This window comes from Takifugu flavidus, chromosome 15 (assembly GCF_003711565.1).
Source record: "Takifugu flavidus isolate HTHZ2018 chromosome 15, ASM371156v2, whole genome shotgun sequence".
Classification (NCBI taxonomy): Eukaryota; Metazoa; Chordata; class Actinopteri; order Tetraodontiformes; family Tetraodontidae; genus Takifugu; species Takifugu flavidus.
This window is the reverse complement of record NC_079534.1, coordinates 5,974,724-5,991,917: the sequence shown is the minus strand read 5'-3', so window position 1 is coordinate 5,991,917 and position 17,194 is coordinate 5,974,724. Positions and strand designations below refer to the sequence as shown.

The following is a 17,194-nucleotide window of genomic DNA, read 5'->3' as shown; positions in this document are numbered from 1 at the left end:
ATGCAGGGTGGTGAACAAAATGCATCAGAAATTAACAACAAAATGGGCCCGAGCAGAAAGGCAGACTGGTTGGGCCTGAGCTTTCAAGGCCTGTATGACTGGAACGAGAAAGATATTTTTAAAAAGAAGAAAAATAATAATCGCCGAAATTCACGCTGCTAACATGGAGCTAGCCTAATAGCAAAGCCGGCTTTTGTTTCTTGGGGTTTCGGGTTTGAGACTGTGGCTGATTTAGGGCAGAAAGCTCAGATTCTCCAACAGTCATCTATGCGTCTACACATTTTGATGGGTGTTGCGTCCAGTCGGGCCACGTTGGCTGCACTGGCTGGTGCAGGGACGTGCCCCAGCAGCAAAAATGGCCGTTCTTTCACTCCTGTGGAACTCTGACTTTAGCCGATAAAGAGAGCTGTGAGGCTTCCTGTTACAGGAGTGATGGGTTCCCCAACTGAAGGAGCCTCATTTGCATTATCCGCAAATAAGATTACAACAGGAAGTGGTCCGCAAAGGATTGTGTGTGATTTTTATGTGGAGAAGTGCAGGCCGCACCCTTCTTCAGGCTCTGGTTGGCTGGACCAAGATGCTTCATCTGTGACTGAAGACACCTGATGGAAGCCTGATGGATATTAAGATAAACATCTCAGCAACGCTGTGTCTTTAATATAATAAATGTGCTCTGTGATTAGTTAGCCCTGGGATGTTCCTGCGACAAGGCTGCTTCAAAAGAAGTTCTGTTTCTTTTTTCTGACATGTCTGATCTTATCAAATCCATGTGACCCCGCTTTGCTTCAGCAAGGGGGTCACACTGAGCGCGCTTTACATGACAAAGAGCCGAAAGGTGAAGCCAGGTGGGTGAGAGAAAAGGAAAAGACAAGCAGAGCATTTGTTAAGCATACAGCCCAGAGGCTGGGGGGGTCACCTCCATACTTCAGAAAATGAAGATTATGGTCCTATGATGAAGATCGTTATCTGTATTTAAGTGGCCTGTGTGTGTGTGTGTGTGTGTGTGTGTGTGTGCAGGCGTGTGCGTGTGCGTGCGTGCGTGTGTGTTTGTATTTACCAAAACAGTTGGCTTCCAGATTTAATTCAAGGTTTAAATTTATTGAATGATTTGACCATTTGGCAGCCATTTTCATCAATAAACCAATTTGATTTTAATATATTTTTTACACATTTTTAAAAACATAATGTTGGGTAAAACATGCTTCAGAGGGGATAAATATTCTCTTTCTGGCACAATGACTGTGATATGTAACCTTAAATGTGACCTTCAAATAAAAGATTCCATTCTTGAAAGATTTGCCAATTTATTTGCCAATCACCCCCCCCAATCATTTCTACCGTTGCTGGATTACATTAATTTGTTTATGAAAAAACTGTTATTTAGCCCAAGAATTTAATGCCTTTATACAAAACGACAAAAAATGAGGAACATTTTAAACTAACTTAATCACAGCTCCCGTTTTAAAAAATTATTATATTAATACTGAGAAAATACACAATGACTAACTAAATTACCAGTTTACCTATCTGCATTAATTTGAGTAGTTTTGTTGAATTCAGGATTAATCGTGTGTATATTAAACCACTAGGGGGCGCCCGTCAAGGCCTGGAGCCAAATCCGTAATCTCTGCGATTTGAGACAATTTCTGGAAATGTTATTGATTAAATTTGACGCGAGAGCTTCAAACCTCAGCAACACAACGATCAGAAAGCAAATTGGAAATAATCTGAAATGAATCAACTGAATCAGGTGGTCGAGCTTGTTGCGTTGGTGCGTGAACGATGTTATTTGTTCTCACATATTTTTCCAAATGATGTCTTTAATTATTTCTTTGAATGCATGGTAGGGAGGGTAGATTCTGAAGGGTGCTCTGTTCCAAACGGTCCCGTGATCATCACAGTTCGATCCCAGAGGGGCAGCGCATCACACACACCAATTATTGATTATTAGGCGATATTGCGGGATTGCCTGTAACGGCGGTGAGCTGCAGCCGCAGGTGCCACACACAGACACGCACGCACAGCAGCGCATACTGCTGCCACACACGCAAAATTCTGATTTTACGCTTAGACAGGCGCAAAAAGTCCACCAGGCGCACATGACGCGCGCTAATGACAGACCATCCAGGTGACACACACCGAGTTAGCAAATCATTTTAAACGCGTGTCATCGAATGCAACTCTGGTGATCTGGTTAAGGCGTCCGACTAAGACAACTATTTAGAGATTTACGCGCAAACATCGCAGTGCGCATGCGCAGCACGCTCGGGTACTGTCAGGTGGAGACGTGCTGACAGGTGTGTTCAGGGAGGCTCTTTGTAGGGCTCAACTCCTGAGGGAGCCATGATGGTTGACTGATTCATAAATGTGGGTCAGGCCCTGCATACCTGCACACACAGTTATGATCACAGAATCATCAATCAGTCACATGATGATAAAACAAATTGTCAACACACCCAAATATAAAAACAGGAAAGGCATTATTTAATGAAACCGACTTTTTTATGGGAATACACATGATAAAACAGCTGCATGTTGGATGTTTTGCCACCATCATTAGGTCACATTTAGCAACTGGAGGAGCAGAAAACCACAGAGACGGTTGGAAAATACAGCATTTAAAGCTAAATACAGCATTTAAAGAAGCGCAGCGGCAAAGGTGACCTTTTGAAGCCTGAGCGCTAAGGGGCGTCCTTCAGGTGTAGCACATGTCGAAATGTCAATTTGCAACTGATTGATTTATCCTGAACAGCATGAGCTATCGGGTCCGTGACAGGACCATTTTACCATCATCAGCACCTGTGGGAGGATAACAGTGAGTCCCCGCCGGGGGGCCAGGTCCTCGGGTGATCCGGGGCCCAAAACCCCAAGGGGCCCACAAACCTTCACAAAATGAAAGAAATAACTTTGGGGTAGGGGGGCCACATAGGTAGTGCTGTAAACTATTGAGACAATAGGAGGGCAGATAACCTCCTAGTGGGTTTAAATCATCTGAAGGTCTTTCGTTTGTCTTCTGAGGTCATATAACATGCAAGAAGGTCCATTATCCATAATGTGGGTTTTTGTATGTTTTTTGTCATGTGTGCCAGAAAACATTGAAAACATTCCCTTCTTTTCAGAACGCCGTCTGGTGGCCAACCCTGGCAATACTCTAACTTAGTCCAGGTCTGCTGGAAAATGTGCAAAAGATGAAAAAGCAGCTTCAAATATTTGAGATACTGTGGTGAAAAGAGGAATCTGCAGCAGTGAGGGTCGAGAAAACGAAAAAGCAAAGAGATCTGATCGATCTGTATTTCGAAATTTGATAGGCAATCGTTTCCAGATGTCCTGGATATTTAGGGTGCCAGACGCGATGATCCAAGCTCAAATAGTTTTTGCATTATCGCACTGACGTAAAGGACTTTTGGCTGCGCCGCTACGATATCGCCAATTTCTGCGGATTTGTTTATCGGCGGCAGGTTAGGCTTGATTCGCGATATGAGCGGCCTCCACTCGGTCCGGCACGAATCCCAATAACACAGGAGGCAGATGGGCTTAGGGGATTTTAATTGTGGGAAAAAAAATACACTTCAGATATCAATCATCAAATTAAATGGAGGAGAAGTGGGGTTGTGGGGCTTAAAGCGAAAGATTCCTTTGAAATCTGCCAGTTCCCAACTTTGCTGTGTTTAGCCCACCTTCCCGCCATCCCTGCAGCCGAGGGATGAGTTTGGAGCAGATCCTCTTTGATGACAGAGAAGGATCCTTTTGTTCCCTAATCCCTACACAACCCCTTCCCCCTGTCCTCTCTATAAGTCCAACTGGACATCAAGGGGCTTCCTAATCAGCCAGGGGCTCAGAACTTATTAGTTTACTTGTTTTTCTTGAAAAGACTGGATGGCGACAGCGGCGCCTTGTTGCGTTCCCTCTTGAAAAACTTTAAGGTCTTCTGGCATTTTTGGGCCTCTGAACTCGACCACGCGATTCAGGAAAGAGAACGATCACATGGCACTTGTCAGGTGGACGTCAAGGCAGCAGCCATTAGCCACTGACATGTTGCATGATGCGTTTCCTCTTTTAAGTGTCCAGAGTGTGTCCAGCAGTCATTATCAGATTGGACACACGTATTTCACAGAGATGAAAGTGCTCCCTTTTGGCTCGTAACATCTGCCTCCTCGTGTCCTGTCAAGATGACCTCTGATGCCATCGCCCGGGGAGAGCGATTATCACCACTCTGTGCGCACTCCCGCCTGTCATGTGATCACATCTGTGGGGGCCTTTGTGGCCGGGCACGTAAACGAGTTTATGATACATTAAAGGTACCAAGGTTCTTTTTTCTGTGTGTCCACTTGCATGTGCCTGTCACAGTATGTCAACATGGACATATGGCCTAAAAGGCATGGAAACGGGCCACAGATCAGTGAGATGGGATCAGCGTCCAGGGTCAAAGTGTCAACGGCAGCTTACTGGGCCTTTCTGGATTCATGATGTCACTCTTCAGATGTCAAGAAGAACACTTCCCTCTGTCCCCAACACTCACAGATAAACATTTGACATCTTTTCTGTCAAGTTGAGACAAAAGGCATTATGATGGAGGTCAGAGACCCTATTTAAGACCATGCGCATTGTTTCCCCCTAGTGCAAAGACGTAGGAATGCAACCAAAGGTGGATTCAGATATTACTTCTTACTTTAGCCTGAAAATAATCGACTTTACTTCTGAAGTAAAGCTGGGGGACTGTGTTTTTGTCTGCTGTCAGTCCAAACTAACCCTATACATTTGAAATGTGGTAATCCAAGGGAAGGTTGAGTTTCAGTAGCTTGGCCATCTGGTTGTGTGATGACTGTAAAATAATATCAGCCAGCAAACAGCCTAAAACTAGCTGCTTTCTTGTGTGGCTGTAAACTCAGAATGGAGCTAAATGCAGCCCAGTCTGCACCAGTTCCAGTCATGGGACCAGACTATATTGATTTTCAACAGTAGCGGTACGACTAATCCAGACATTGCCATGCTCTATCATTGGTGTTTGTTACAAGGCTTTATCTAACTTATTCACACTATCTAATCATCAAGTGGCTGATTTGGATGGTAGAGTTGCAGGATTAGATAAATAAATAACTAGCATATTAGATAAGGAGAGCGCATGACTTTAAAACACAAATGATCAGAATGGAGAAGCCAAGGCTAAAGTAGGAAACCAAAATATAAGTAAGTTTTAGAAGATGAGAAACTTTCTGTGGAGCTAAAAAAAAAAAAAAAAAAGGAAGCACATGGTGTCACTGAGGTCTTGAGATTTTTGAGTCGCTTGTTTGTCTTTGTGAGAATTTTAGTCCATTCATAAGCAAGGCCTTTTACTCTGCCATGAGAGAACAATCAGACCAATCATAAATGTCAGGCACACACTCTATTAGTTAGACGCTAATTGTTTTAATTAGATAGTATGGGGAACATGACGTCGGGAAAGATGAAGCACAGGAGGTGCTGATTCATTCATTGAACCTGCTGATACTGTGACACATAACTCTTCAACCTTTCTAATATCTAAGCTTTTTTCTATATTTCCTTGTTGCTCACCAAGAGTTGAATTTTTGGGGTAAAACCAGTTATATCTTATACGCTCTCTGCCGCTAGAGGGCAGCACAACGGCAGCACCATGACTGTTGAATAGGGATTACTTTAAAATCACTTTCTACGCCAGTTTAATATGATCTTAAATTAGTTATCGCGTGGTTGTGTTTTACTATTGGATGCAATAGAAAGTGTTTTATAATTTGCCGCAAAAAACGACATTCACTCAGAAGACGTGGTAACATCTTGATCTGTTGTCGTATTCTTAAGACCTAAATGGGACATGCAAATTTACTGATTTTAATTAAACATCGGTCCGATTACAAAGGTTTATTAGCCAGACTAGCTGTTCAAAATAAATCGGAAACTTATGAAGGGATTTTAATAAAGATTTTCAGGAAAAACGTTGATAATGGGACAAAGAACAGATGTTTGGTTTTTGGTGAAAAAAGCTTGGTGACTTCCAAGGTTTGAGGCCAAGTGGCTTTGATCTTCAAGCAACCTACTAGTTACATTTAGTTGAGCGACCTCATCTACGAGACAACTCTTATCTCTCTTATTTTAAGTAGAACACCCTCCATTAAAGAAAAACCACTCGGATCTCCCTCCTTCCCGGGACCTTGCTCCTCTAATCGGAGTCTAACCGCTATCGGCAATCATTTCACTAAGGCTCCCTCGAACACAAGACGAACAATATCATCGAGGGTATTTCTGGACTATTAATTTTGGAAGTCGCAAGTGGGTAAATGACCTGCTTGGCGATCTGCGCTCTCCCAGTGCTTCCCAGCTATCAGTCAGTCCCCACTAACATAAATAAATAAATATATATATATATATCTTTAAAAAGAATAATTAAAAAAAAAAAACCAAACACATCCGGATCACGGTTACCTGACACCTGCAGGCAGGTCGGGTGTCGGCCGACAACCTGGCAGCGGGAGCGGCTCTAACTGTCCGCTAGTAACCCCACTGACGTCCCGGATGCCCCGTACACGCGCCACCTCCTCTCCTCCAATCACGGACCGGGAAAGGTTCTGACGTCCCTTGATCGCTTCCGGGCTGACAGAACTGTCCCGGTAACGCATAGATTTACATTTTTTTAAATTTTCTTTTTGGTATGTAGTTGCGCGATATGCCGAAATACACCGCCTTCAGGATGTCAGCGGTTTGATTAGAACGATAAAGGGACTCTGTGAGTTAAAGCAACGACTTAGCCGTAACGGCGGAAAAGCGGTAAGAAGATATCAGTTTCAGCCTGCGTGGACCCGCTGCAGATGTGGATGCGGGGAACACATTGTTAGCTCCGTGACTTAGCAACGCCCTGTAAATCACCTTCCTTGTGATTAATGCCTATAATGTGAAACGTATAGTTTGTCCTTTCGTTTGTGGGAATCGATTGATTCATGGTTACGGTACATCGCTCGTTTCACAGAAGCAGCAGCGGCTACAGTTGTTATGCTAAATGCTAAGCGTTGGCTTTGCTAGTTCATTGAGCTGGCAGCTAGCTGATCATCCCGATGCGGCTTCGCCATCGTTACCCTTTCACATAATTTCGTGTCGGGGAGTAAAAAGTGCGCCGCAGTCAAAGACGCTGGCATTGTTATGGTTGCAGAGGCTTTGGCATGGTCACGCTTAAAATCCTTTCGTTATCGCATCTATAGTGTGTTGTGATCTCATCTGACGGTGATAACGATTATCTCTTGAATAGGCGCACAAAGCATACCGCTGTCGTAGTTGTTGTCTTTTAAATCAACACCACGCTGATATAATCAGCACCGAAGAAAAAATCGATTGATGTAATGCCTGTCAGATAATTCCTCAAGGTTACATCAGTGGCTGGCGGTGCTTTGACCCAGCTGTTCGATTCGGATCACCTTTTGGTTTATTTGTGACCGCGATGATGGTGCAGAAATTGTGGAAACGATTTTATTCGAATGGGGTGGCAGCGTGTGGAATTCACCGTCGTTTTCAAGAAGGTTGCTTTGGTCGTGGTTGAGCCATACCCTGCAGAGGTTACTATACCAGTTTTAATAGTAAGTGGGTGGATCTACTTGTGGTATGTGAGTTATTGCAAAACGGACTAGGCACCAATGTTGACACAATTCTGGTAATCATGATATTGGACAGAAAAAAAGATTAAATGTGTTTTCTACACATCCTATGTGTATTTAGTATCTGTTTTGAGTTTTGTTGACCTCGTCCCTCAGTGTGACATTCCTCTCTGGGATGTTAAACGCTGTTGCTACATACAGGCATTGGATGCAAGTTAGTGCACAGTGTGTCCATACGGAGGTATATATTTCATTGTGGACACAGATTAGTTTTTAGACTGAGCTAAAATGGTCACACAGATGTGGATCATATTTCTATCCTCTCTTTTTAAGGATTGCTTGCAGCAGGGCCAGTGGATCTGAAAAAATAGTGCTGACTAAGAGCCGGCCTAAGAATAACATAGATGGGTTTACAGGCTGGATTGGTTTACCAGCTCGCATTTGCTGCACTTTAATGATCTTAACTGTGCTGCAGTGTCTTCTTTTCCTGGCTCACATGTCTAATGGTCCATATTTTTCTGTGTCTTTGCAGATTTGATTTCCTTGCCACACAAAGGCACTGTCCTCCGCTTCCTGGTGTCTTAGCAACACGCTGAGATAATTAGGGATCTGTGTCGGAGTCTTGTCTGACTTTGTCTCCGTTGCTGACTTTATCCTCAAAGATGAAGTTGAAGGAGGACATAAATCCTTTGCTGCTGCAGGTTTTCCGCTCTGTGGTGTGGGTCTACTCCGTCATCACCTTTATCCCCAGGTACTTCATCTCAGGCAGCGGCAGCAACTTGGAGCGAGCTCGCCGCGTCAAGGCGCGCTCGGCCAGCGGACACCCGGCCGGGCCTTACAGGGCCATCAACAGCAAAGACGAGCTACTGGCCTGCGTGCACCCTGGGGTGGACACCTTGGATAAGATGTTTGAATATGCAGCCACATTGTTTCCCCAGAGAGACTGCCTTGGCACCAGAGAGGTGCTCAGTGAGGAAGATGAGCTCCAGCCGAATGGCAAAATCTTTAAGAAGGTGAGAGACATTCAGTTTAAAAAATACACTGGTGACAACTTTTATAAAAGTAATTGTAGCACGTGATTTTTTTCCATTTGATTTTTTTTTGCATAAACATCATGCAATATTTCGCAATAAGTTTTCTCCTGCATGTTTATATACTGTTTACATTTTAATACATTTCTTATTTAAGCTATGTTCAAGGTTATCATCAGCGAGTACTCTATATTGGCGGGGAAGACGCCTTGTTTTAGTTTGTGTTTCATCTAATAAATGAAACTTCCTCATGAAAAGTTGCATTTCTTGTAAAGCCCAATAGGTGGCAGTAATTGACTGTTTCTCGCAAACCAACGTTCCTGTATTTCGGAACCCTGAATCGGCATGCATCCAATGAGATCCAGTTTGTTTATGATTAAGGCTGACTGGGTATACTAACTATAGCCCTATTTCTCATATTTTTTGCAATTAATAATAATCCTGAAAACAAACCATACTTTGAACTTGTGTGCAGCTCATTCTGGGAAACTACAACTGGCTTTCATACGAGGAAGCCCTTCATGCAGCAAAATGTTTTGGCAGCGGACTAGCGGCTCTGGGTCAGAAGCCTCAGTGTAACATTGCCATCTTCTGTGAGACCAGAGCAGAGTGGATCGTGGCGGCCCAAGCCTGCTTTATGTATAACTTCCCACGTGAGTAATGTTCAGACACGTACACGCTCGTGGCTGCAGTAACAACAACTGTCAGACTTAACTGGACCTTAATTTTACAGTCGTGACCCTGTACGCCACTCTGGGACCAGCGGCCATCGCTCACGGTCTGAACGAGACCGAAGTCACACACATAATCACTAGCAAGGACCTTCTACAGGGCCGCCTCAAGGTACCCACCTGTCCTGATGGTATTTGTCTGAAGCACACTGTGATATTTCAAGGATTTCCCTCTCTTTTACATCCCAGGCCATCCTGTGCGACATTCCAAGGCTGCAGCATATCATTGTCGTGGACAGTAAACGCACAAGCTGGACAGACATGCCCAGAGGCATTCTGATCTACAACATGGACACGGTGAAGGAGTTGGGATCCAATCCCGACAACAGTGAGTGAGCGTTATTAAAGAGGTTTTCATTTAGCGGTGGAAATGAAAACGCTCCACGTGGAGGCTTAATACAGAGCTGAAGCAATATTAGAGTGATGCGCTTTGAATAATAGAGTGACAAACGGGTCAAATTAACTGCGCACCAGTAACCATTATTATAATTACATGATTGGGTTTGGAAATACAAGTGACTGTAATTATACTCTGACAAAACAACCCAAGGAAAATGTGTGAAAAGTCTATAGAATCTATAATATAGCATTTTCCTTTATATTCCCAGAGGAATATTTTATTTTCTAAATCCATTTAAAGCATTCTGACTTGTTTGATTAAGGGTTCATCCGTCCTGTTTGCGCACAGAAATCAACCTTTCTTCATAATTACTTTATTATTACTGCAAATATTGTGTGTTGGTTTGGGATCCATTTCCTGTGTAACGATCAGCACTCTGTTCATCTGCAGTAGCAGTGGACCGCAGACAGCCCGAGCCCTCAGACATCGCCGTCATCATGTACACCAGCGGCTCCACTGGCATCCCCAAGGGTGTCATGATCTCCCATGGCAACATCATTGCTGGGATTACCGGCATGGCCGAGCGAATTCCAAACCTCAAGTATGCCAACCCCCGACTTTAACATTGTTTCACCATGCTTCCACCTTTAGCATTTGAGCTCATTTCCTCATTCCACACCTCAACTGTTATCTCCCGATTGTGGAAACAATCCTGCTCTTGTTTCATCTCTGTCCCTGCAGTGAAACAGACACCTACATCGGCTACCTGCCGTTGGCCCACGTCCTGGAGCTCAGTGCCGAGCTGGTGTGCATCTCACACGGCTGTCGCATCGGCTACTCGTCCCCTCAGACCTTAGCAGATCAGGTTCTTGCACCTTTTCTCTCCTACAAAGAGCATCAGGAATATTATGTTAGAACTGCTTTTGGCTTTCAAATTTTGATGAAATCATCCTTGAAGACCTTTGTTTTTTGAGAATAAAACAGATGCCTTGTGATAGAAATGTGTTGCCATGGTGATATATCTCCTCACTGCACAGTTCCTCTGTGTAAAGTATAAACGAAGTATGAGACGCAAACACATTAATTAGTTTTTACACCTGCCACGATCCCACAATTCATGTCACAATCCTTTTATTTTAATACCATTTTAATAACACAAATGATGCCTTTAAGCACCAACTAGACCTCGATCGTATTTAATTTAGTTTTTATTCTCCACACCGTTCACAGTGTTAACCTCTGAAAACTTCATGGGTTCACTTTTAAAGCTCTCTACCTGTTTATTTTATTGACTGACTGTTTGTTTCCTTCATTTTCAGTCCACCAAGATAAAAAAAGGCAGCAAAGGCGACACCAGTGTGCTGAAACCTACTCTGATGGCTGCTGTACCAGTATGTGTGATAGTACATTCATCTGTTCCTTAAAATGTTTGATTCAAAAGCACTTTATTCAGCATACCCTTCACAGCTAATTGCCCTTCAGCTAATTCCCAGAATGTAACTGTAAAATATTGAGCCTGGTAAACTCTCTGTCCCGCAGGAGATCATGGATCGCATCTACAAGAACGTGATGACCAAAGTGGAAGAGATGAGCAAATTCCAGAAGACTCTCTTCGTGCTGGCTTACAACTACAAGATGGAGCAGATCTCCAAGGGCTACAGCACGCCGCTCTGTGACAGGTAACGGCCATGTGCAACCCCTGAGTGCTGGTCCCACGGTGCTCAACAAACATTAACCTTGGTTCCTGGTTAATGGTTAGTTTGTGTTAATACGTGTAAGAACTTCAATCAATCAATCTTTATTTATATAGCGTCTTATACAATCAAAATTGTTTCAAGGCGCTTTCCAGAATCCCAGGGCCTGACCCCAGACAAGCAACAGTGGCAAGGAAAAACTCCCCTTTAACAGGAAGAAACCTTGAGCAGGACCAGGCTCATGTAGGGGGACCCTCCTGCTGATGGCTGGCTGGGTAAAGAGAGAGGAGAAGGGGGAGGAGAGGAGAGGAGAAGTAGAGTGAAGGGGAGGTAGAGGAGAGGAGAGGAGAGGAGGAGGAGGGGAAAGAGGAGAGGAAAGGAGAGGAAAGGAGGGGGAGAGGAGAGGAGAGGCACAGAGCACAGAAACACACACAAAAAATATGATGTACAATCACTTCAGCGGGGCCAGAGGTCATTAAGCAGCTCCAAGGGCGGCGATACCTGTAAATAAATAGGGGGGGGGGGGGGGGGGGGCAGAAAAACTACACAAGAATCAGCATAACTAGTCTTAAAGAGTCTTTCTCTTAACACATGTGAGTCACTGTACAACGCTGCTCTACCCCCTCTAGCCTGGTCTTCAAACGGGTGCGTGCGCTCCTGGGAGGGAACACGCGAATACTGCTCTCCGGCGGCGCTCCCCTTTCGCCCGCCACGCAGCGCTTCATGAACGTGTGCCTGTGCTGCCCGGTGGGCCAGGGCTACGGCCTGACGGAGACCTGCGGGGCCGGCACCATCAGCGAGAGTAAGAGGGTAGACTTATTCAAGAACGAACATGATTGGCAGATGTTGGCGGGTCTGACCGGGTGGGGGGACGGTGTGTGTTTCAGTCTGGGATTACAGCACAGGACGTGTCGGCGCTCCTCTGGTTTGTTCCGAGATCAAATTGAAGGACTGGGAGGAAGGTGAGAGGCCAGTGGCGACAACAGAGAAGCCCAATGGACCAGCTGGTGCGGTTTTTCTGATTCGGGTGGTGCCCTTGTGTTTTAGGTGGTTACTACTGCACAGACAAGCCCAACCCCCGAGGAGAGATCCTCATCGGCGGCCCCAACGTAACCATGGGCTACTACAAAACCACAAACAAAATCTGCAACGACTTTTTCGTGGACGAGGACGGACAGCGGTGGTTCTGCACCGGCGACATCGGCGAGTTTCACTCCGACGGCTGCCTCAAGATCATCGGTAAGGTGGCGACGAAGCGCCGCAGCGTTCGCTTCCTGCTTTGATGTTAACGCGCGCTCTGTTATAAAGACCGCAAAAAGGACCTGGTGAAGCTGCAGGCCGGCGAGTACGTGTCTCTGGGGAAGGTAGAGGCTGTCCTGAAGAACTGCTCCCTCATTGACAACATCTGTGCCTACGCAAACAGGTAAAGCGACTACACTTAAACTCGTTTTGAGCTTTAATGTCTGTAACCATGGGAACCGCGTGCCTCACAGCGACCAGTCGTACGTGATCAGCTTCGTGGTGCCCAACCAGAAGCAACTGATGACCTTGGCGAAGCAAATGGAGGTAAAGGGCACCTGGGAGGAACTCTGCAACAGCTCCCAGATGGAGAAAGAGGTCCTTCGCATCATCACCGAGGCAGCTATCGCAGGTAGGACTTTTGGACTTCTCTCACCGCCGCGCCGCGCCCGTCACGCTGACCTTTCCCTTCTGCTCTTCCCAGCAAAACTGGAGCGATTTGAAATCCCCAAGAAGATCCGTCTGAGCGCCGAGCCCTGGACCCCAGAGACCGGCCTGGTCACCGACGCTTTCAAACTCAAGCGCAAAGAGCTGAAATCACACTACCAGGAAGATATTGAGAGGATGTACGGAGGCAAATAACAGCCAGAGACAGCGAAGGCAACACGACAAACATACAGTATGTACTTGAACACGGAGGAGCAGCTGCGACTGTAGAGGTCCGCAGTTGAGCTCGTACACATCAGATCCAAACACACTCGCAGTACAAACACCTCACCCACACACACACACACACACACTCTCCGCTGCTTTCCGGGTTTGATCAAAAAAGGGTTCAAACGCATGAAGGTCATCCCTCCAACATCCGAACCAGGCAAGGCTCTCAGTGATGTCACGGAAGTCGCCGCTCGCTTTGGGAGGATTTGTGCTGAAGGATGCGCACGGAAACATAAACACATCCGGGTGAGACGTATTTGGATCAGTTTTGGATGAGTCGACATGGACTGGAAGCAGGGATCTATTTTGTTTCTGATCTGGGTTTTTTCCCCTTCCGTGTTTGTTTGTTTTTTTTATACTCGTGTGAGAATCAGCGGTGAAGCGATTGGACATTAATACATTTTCTTTACATTTAATGGTTAAATGCTTTGATGGTCCTTAAACTCCCATTTTTTTATTTTTTGTACACCGGCTATATTTTGATGTGAGTTTTTTGTGTGTGTGTTTTTAGCTTTCCTTGTTCTATTTGCGTGTGCTCCAAAGCATGAGTGTGTGTTTACGTGAAACACTCCGCCCTCTGAGCACTTATGTTCTTTGCTTTTGCAGCCTGATCAAAAATCTCCAGTTGTTTTGTTTATGTATTATCACTCCTCTTTTCACTCCTGTTGTTATTTTTCCCACGTTCTTACAGTTCCTGAATGCCTCTGAATCACTCTTTTTGTTTTGTTTTCCTTTTTGGAGGGTGTTAACACGGTGCGGCCCTGCTCTATTCATTCCTCCAGACCGCTCCACTCGACCAGCGCACAAAATTAACTTTGCCAAGGGAACTTGAAAAACAATTAGCCTATTCCAGTTAATTTGAGGTGCGTTTTTGCAGTTTATCCTTTAGTGTTTAGATCTAGATTCCTTTTTTTTTTACTTACGAGTATGAAAATCAAGATGAATGTGCAATATTTATACGCAGGTTTTAAAGTATGTAGAAAGTTCGCTTGCCCAAAAACAGCGGCCCCTCTCTTGCCTAAGAAGGCTCAGTTACTGTCCACACCAGACAGTAGGAACAGAAGCATAGGATCGATGAAGAGGATGGTAGAGAGACACTGACAGAGAAGTCTATTTGTAGCCCTTTGGAACGTGCTGTGCTGTAAATGTAATGTTCTGTAATGAGACTGTAAAGTGGAATTCTAATATTTGGCATTTTAAATGTGCATGACGAAAAGGCGTGTGGACTGTACCAAAGCACTTGAACGTATGTTTGAGCGAGCAAAAGGTGCACTCTAGTCAGAGGATCGAAGGAGCTGAATAGTGAGGATTTAATATTAGACCTACAGGCCTCCTTTTATCAGTATGTGCAATGTATATTATAGATAAGAGTTTTTACGGAGCTTCTGATTGCGACAACTGCAGATTATGACAGATGAACTCTTGCATAAACGTGTTGGGCCGATGTAGGATTTCAGCTAATCCCCGATGGCAGCAGAACCAGCGAAACCTTTCCTTGGATCACTCTCTCTTTGCTCCCCCAGACAGGCAGACGATGAAAGGGTCAGTAATTGTCCCGACGCCGCCTTCTTGAGAACTCGCTTTGCTTTCAGTGAGGTACGAGCCGACGCCGTGCTCGCTGCTCTCTCCTAGCTAGGTGCAGGAAGGTTTTAGCCTGTAGTGCTGATGGGGGACGGGGGAGGGGAGTTAACCTTCCTCTCTGTCTTTTTTGAAATAACACATCTCCTGACATTTCATCAGAACGTCAGTGGCTTACTGTGCTGTATGCTGCTTCTCCTCTGCCTGGCCAGAGACAGGTAGTTGCCTTCTAACACACATGAGTCCTTTGGGAGACTCGAGAATGTGAAGCGCTCCCCGCGCTTTAATGCTAACGCGTGTATCCTTTATACGTCTATTTGTACATTTTACAGACAGACAGACGGCGGGTGGGACAGCGGTGAATTTGACCACTCCTGTCATTTCTACTTGCTTTGTAAATATATTTGTTTTTTTTGATGGGGGGGAGGGGTCTCTGATCAAATTTCCTTCACTCTATTGCGAATAATAATACAAATGTAAAGTCCCTTGTTACCATATTTAACGACTTTAGTTTGTTACTGACCGGTTTTTGGGGTCTCCTTGCTTTGTGTGGTTATGAACCCGTCAGGTTGGGCTGTTACAAGTGTCTCTGTCCTTTTTATTTATTTGTGATTTGGCCTTGAGGAACTACATAATGAAATAAAATTAAAAAAAAAAAAAAAAAAGCAGGTTTTTGTTGTAGTGTTTGTCATTTAAAGGTCTTTTTGTGTTTGGATCCCGGGCGCAGCCTGTCCGTCTGTGATATGTGACTGATACATCAGCAGCACGATTACAATCGCCCTGTACGCAGAGTTTCTATGGCAACCAAGGTCCCCGTGTGCATGTGAGTGTGTGTACTTGAATGCATATGAACGACCATGTGGCACGCAGATGCAAATGGAACACACAGTTCTAACCTCCGGTAAACAACAGGATTGGCTTTATTTTTATTTTTTTCAGCTCCAAACAAACGGCGGAGACCTACTCAGGCGCTTGCTCGCCCTCCCGCTCGCTCACTCTGCATCCGCCTAATGCCGTCTGAACAAAGACGCCGAACCCCTCGTTGCAGAATTAACGGGTGGTTTGGTTTTGATTGGTCTTTGAGATAGTTTTGGTTGATTCGCTTTGATCTTCCAGTTCAGATGGATCATTCCCATATGAAAATGACATTCAGAGACCTTTAGACGGATAGATGCTGCACAGAAGTCCTTTCCATTAGCTGTACAGACGCTGGTGTTTTCGTGTACAGTAGTCGTGTCAGACCAGTGGGAGTTCAGTGATCGCTCCTCTAACCCCTCCTCTCCTCTCTTATTCCCTCCATCCCACCCGATGGGACCAGAGAGTGCGTCAGAAGCATAATGCTGCCTTCATTAACCCACCATTTCTAAGCACACAAACACACACACTAAGACGATAACAACGAAGCAGAAAGCTGAAGGACATTTCCTTCCTTGCATGAATTCTCCTTTCTTGGCACCTTTATTTTCATTCTTTCTCACTCTGTCTCTCCCTTCCTGTCTATGAGTCAGGAGTGCGGAAAAAACCCTGTGTGCGTGCGTGTGTGTCCGCGCGTCCTATGCGCACGCTCCACCGTGGGCCAGTGAGCCATTCTGGAGTTTGCCCAAGGATGAGCAGAGCGGGAGCTCATAACTCTGGAGCTGTGGGCGGTGGCTGGAGGAAACTGCGGGCGGCTGCATGCGATGCAGAAAGATGGCGGCACGGCGGGGAGGGAAGGTTGGAGTGGTGGTGACGGGCTGTTGCACCTCGGGTCAAAACCTTCCGGATCTCTCATTTAAACATGCAGGACCCAAAAGAGACATCAATAAATAAATGTTTCTCAGTGCAGTTTTCAACCGCTGCTGGTGTTTCTGCATCCAAAATGGTGCAGATGTGGCGCACGTGCAAAATGGTGCACGTTCCTGCAGATGTTGGGGAGTCTTGAGTCAAGCGTAGGCCGGAGGGTGGGAGTTTGGGCATAGAGGTGAGTGGCGGTAACGGTTGGAGGAGCGAGGAGGTGGGGGCGGAGGGAGCCGATACGTCTCGGCGATGACTCACCGGGGTTGTCTATTTATAGCAACAGAAGGGAGGGAGGGGATGGGAGGGGTCCGGGAGGACAGCGTCACTGCACCGCCGCCAGGGAGTGTCGAAGGGAGGTGAGCGCAGAGATGAAAGTTGGAAATTAGGGTGGGGGGTGGGCATTAATTAACGGCAACATAATGGGAAGATGTAAAGAGGGTGAACCCTGGAGATGAGAAGAGAACGAGACCGAGGCGAAGCAGGATGTGTT

The 17,194-nt window shown here is 45.5% G+C and overlaps 1 protein-coding gene across 4 annotated transcripts; it reads left to right on the top strand.

Annotated features, from left to right (window-relative positions):
- Positions 1-6,583: 6,583 nt before the first annotated feature.
- On the top strand, positions 6,584-15,593 carry acsl3b (acyl-CoA synthetase long chain family member 3b). Of its 4 annotated transcripts, none has more exons than XM_057056615.1 (15): positions 6,584-6,780; positions 8,131-8,611; positions 9,105-9,282; positions 9,363-9,472; positions 9,550-9,688; positions 10,154-10,301; positions 10,442-10,565; positions 11,020-11,091; positions 11,240-11,379; positions 12,024-12,196; positions 12,282-12,356; positions 12,442-12,633; positions 12,703-12,817; positions 12,888-13,045; positions 13,118-15,593. In XM_057056615.1, exons 2-15 carry the CDS (start codon positions 8,261-8,263, stop codon positions 13,273-13,275), a joined length of 2,133 nt encoding a protein of 710 aa, XP_056912595.1. In that variant the 5' UTR covers positions 6,584-6,780; positions 8,131-8,260; the 3' UTR covers positions 13,276-15,593. The 4 variants fall into 4 exon arrangements, with proteins under 4 accessions (XP_056912595.1, XP_056912592.1, XP_056912593.1 ...); XM_057056612.1 differs by having other exon boundaries at positions 6,585-6,780; positions 10,151-10,301; XM_057056613.1 differs by lacking the exon at positions 6,584-6,780 and adding an exon at positions 6,853-6,870 and having other exon boundaries at positions 10,151-10,301.
- The last annotated feature ends 1,601 nt before the right edge of the window (positions 15,594-17,194 follow it).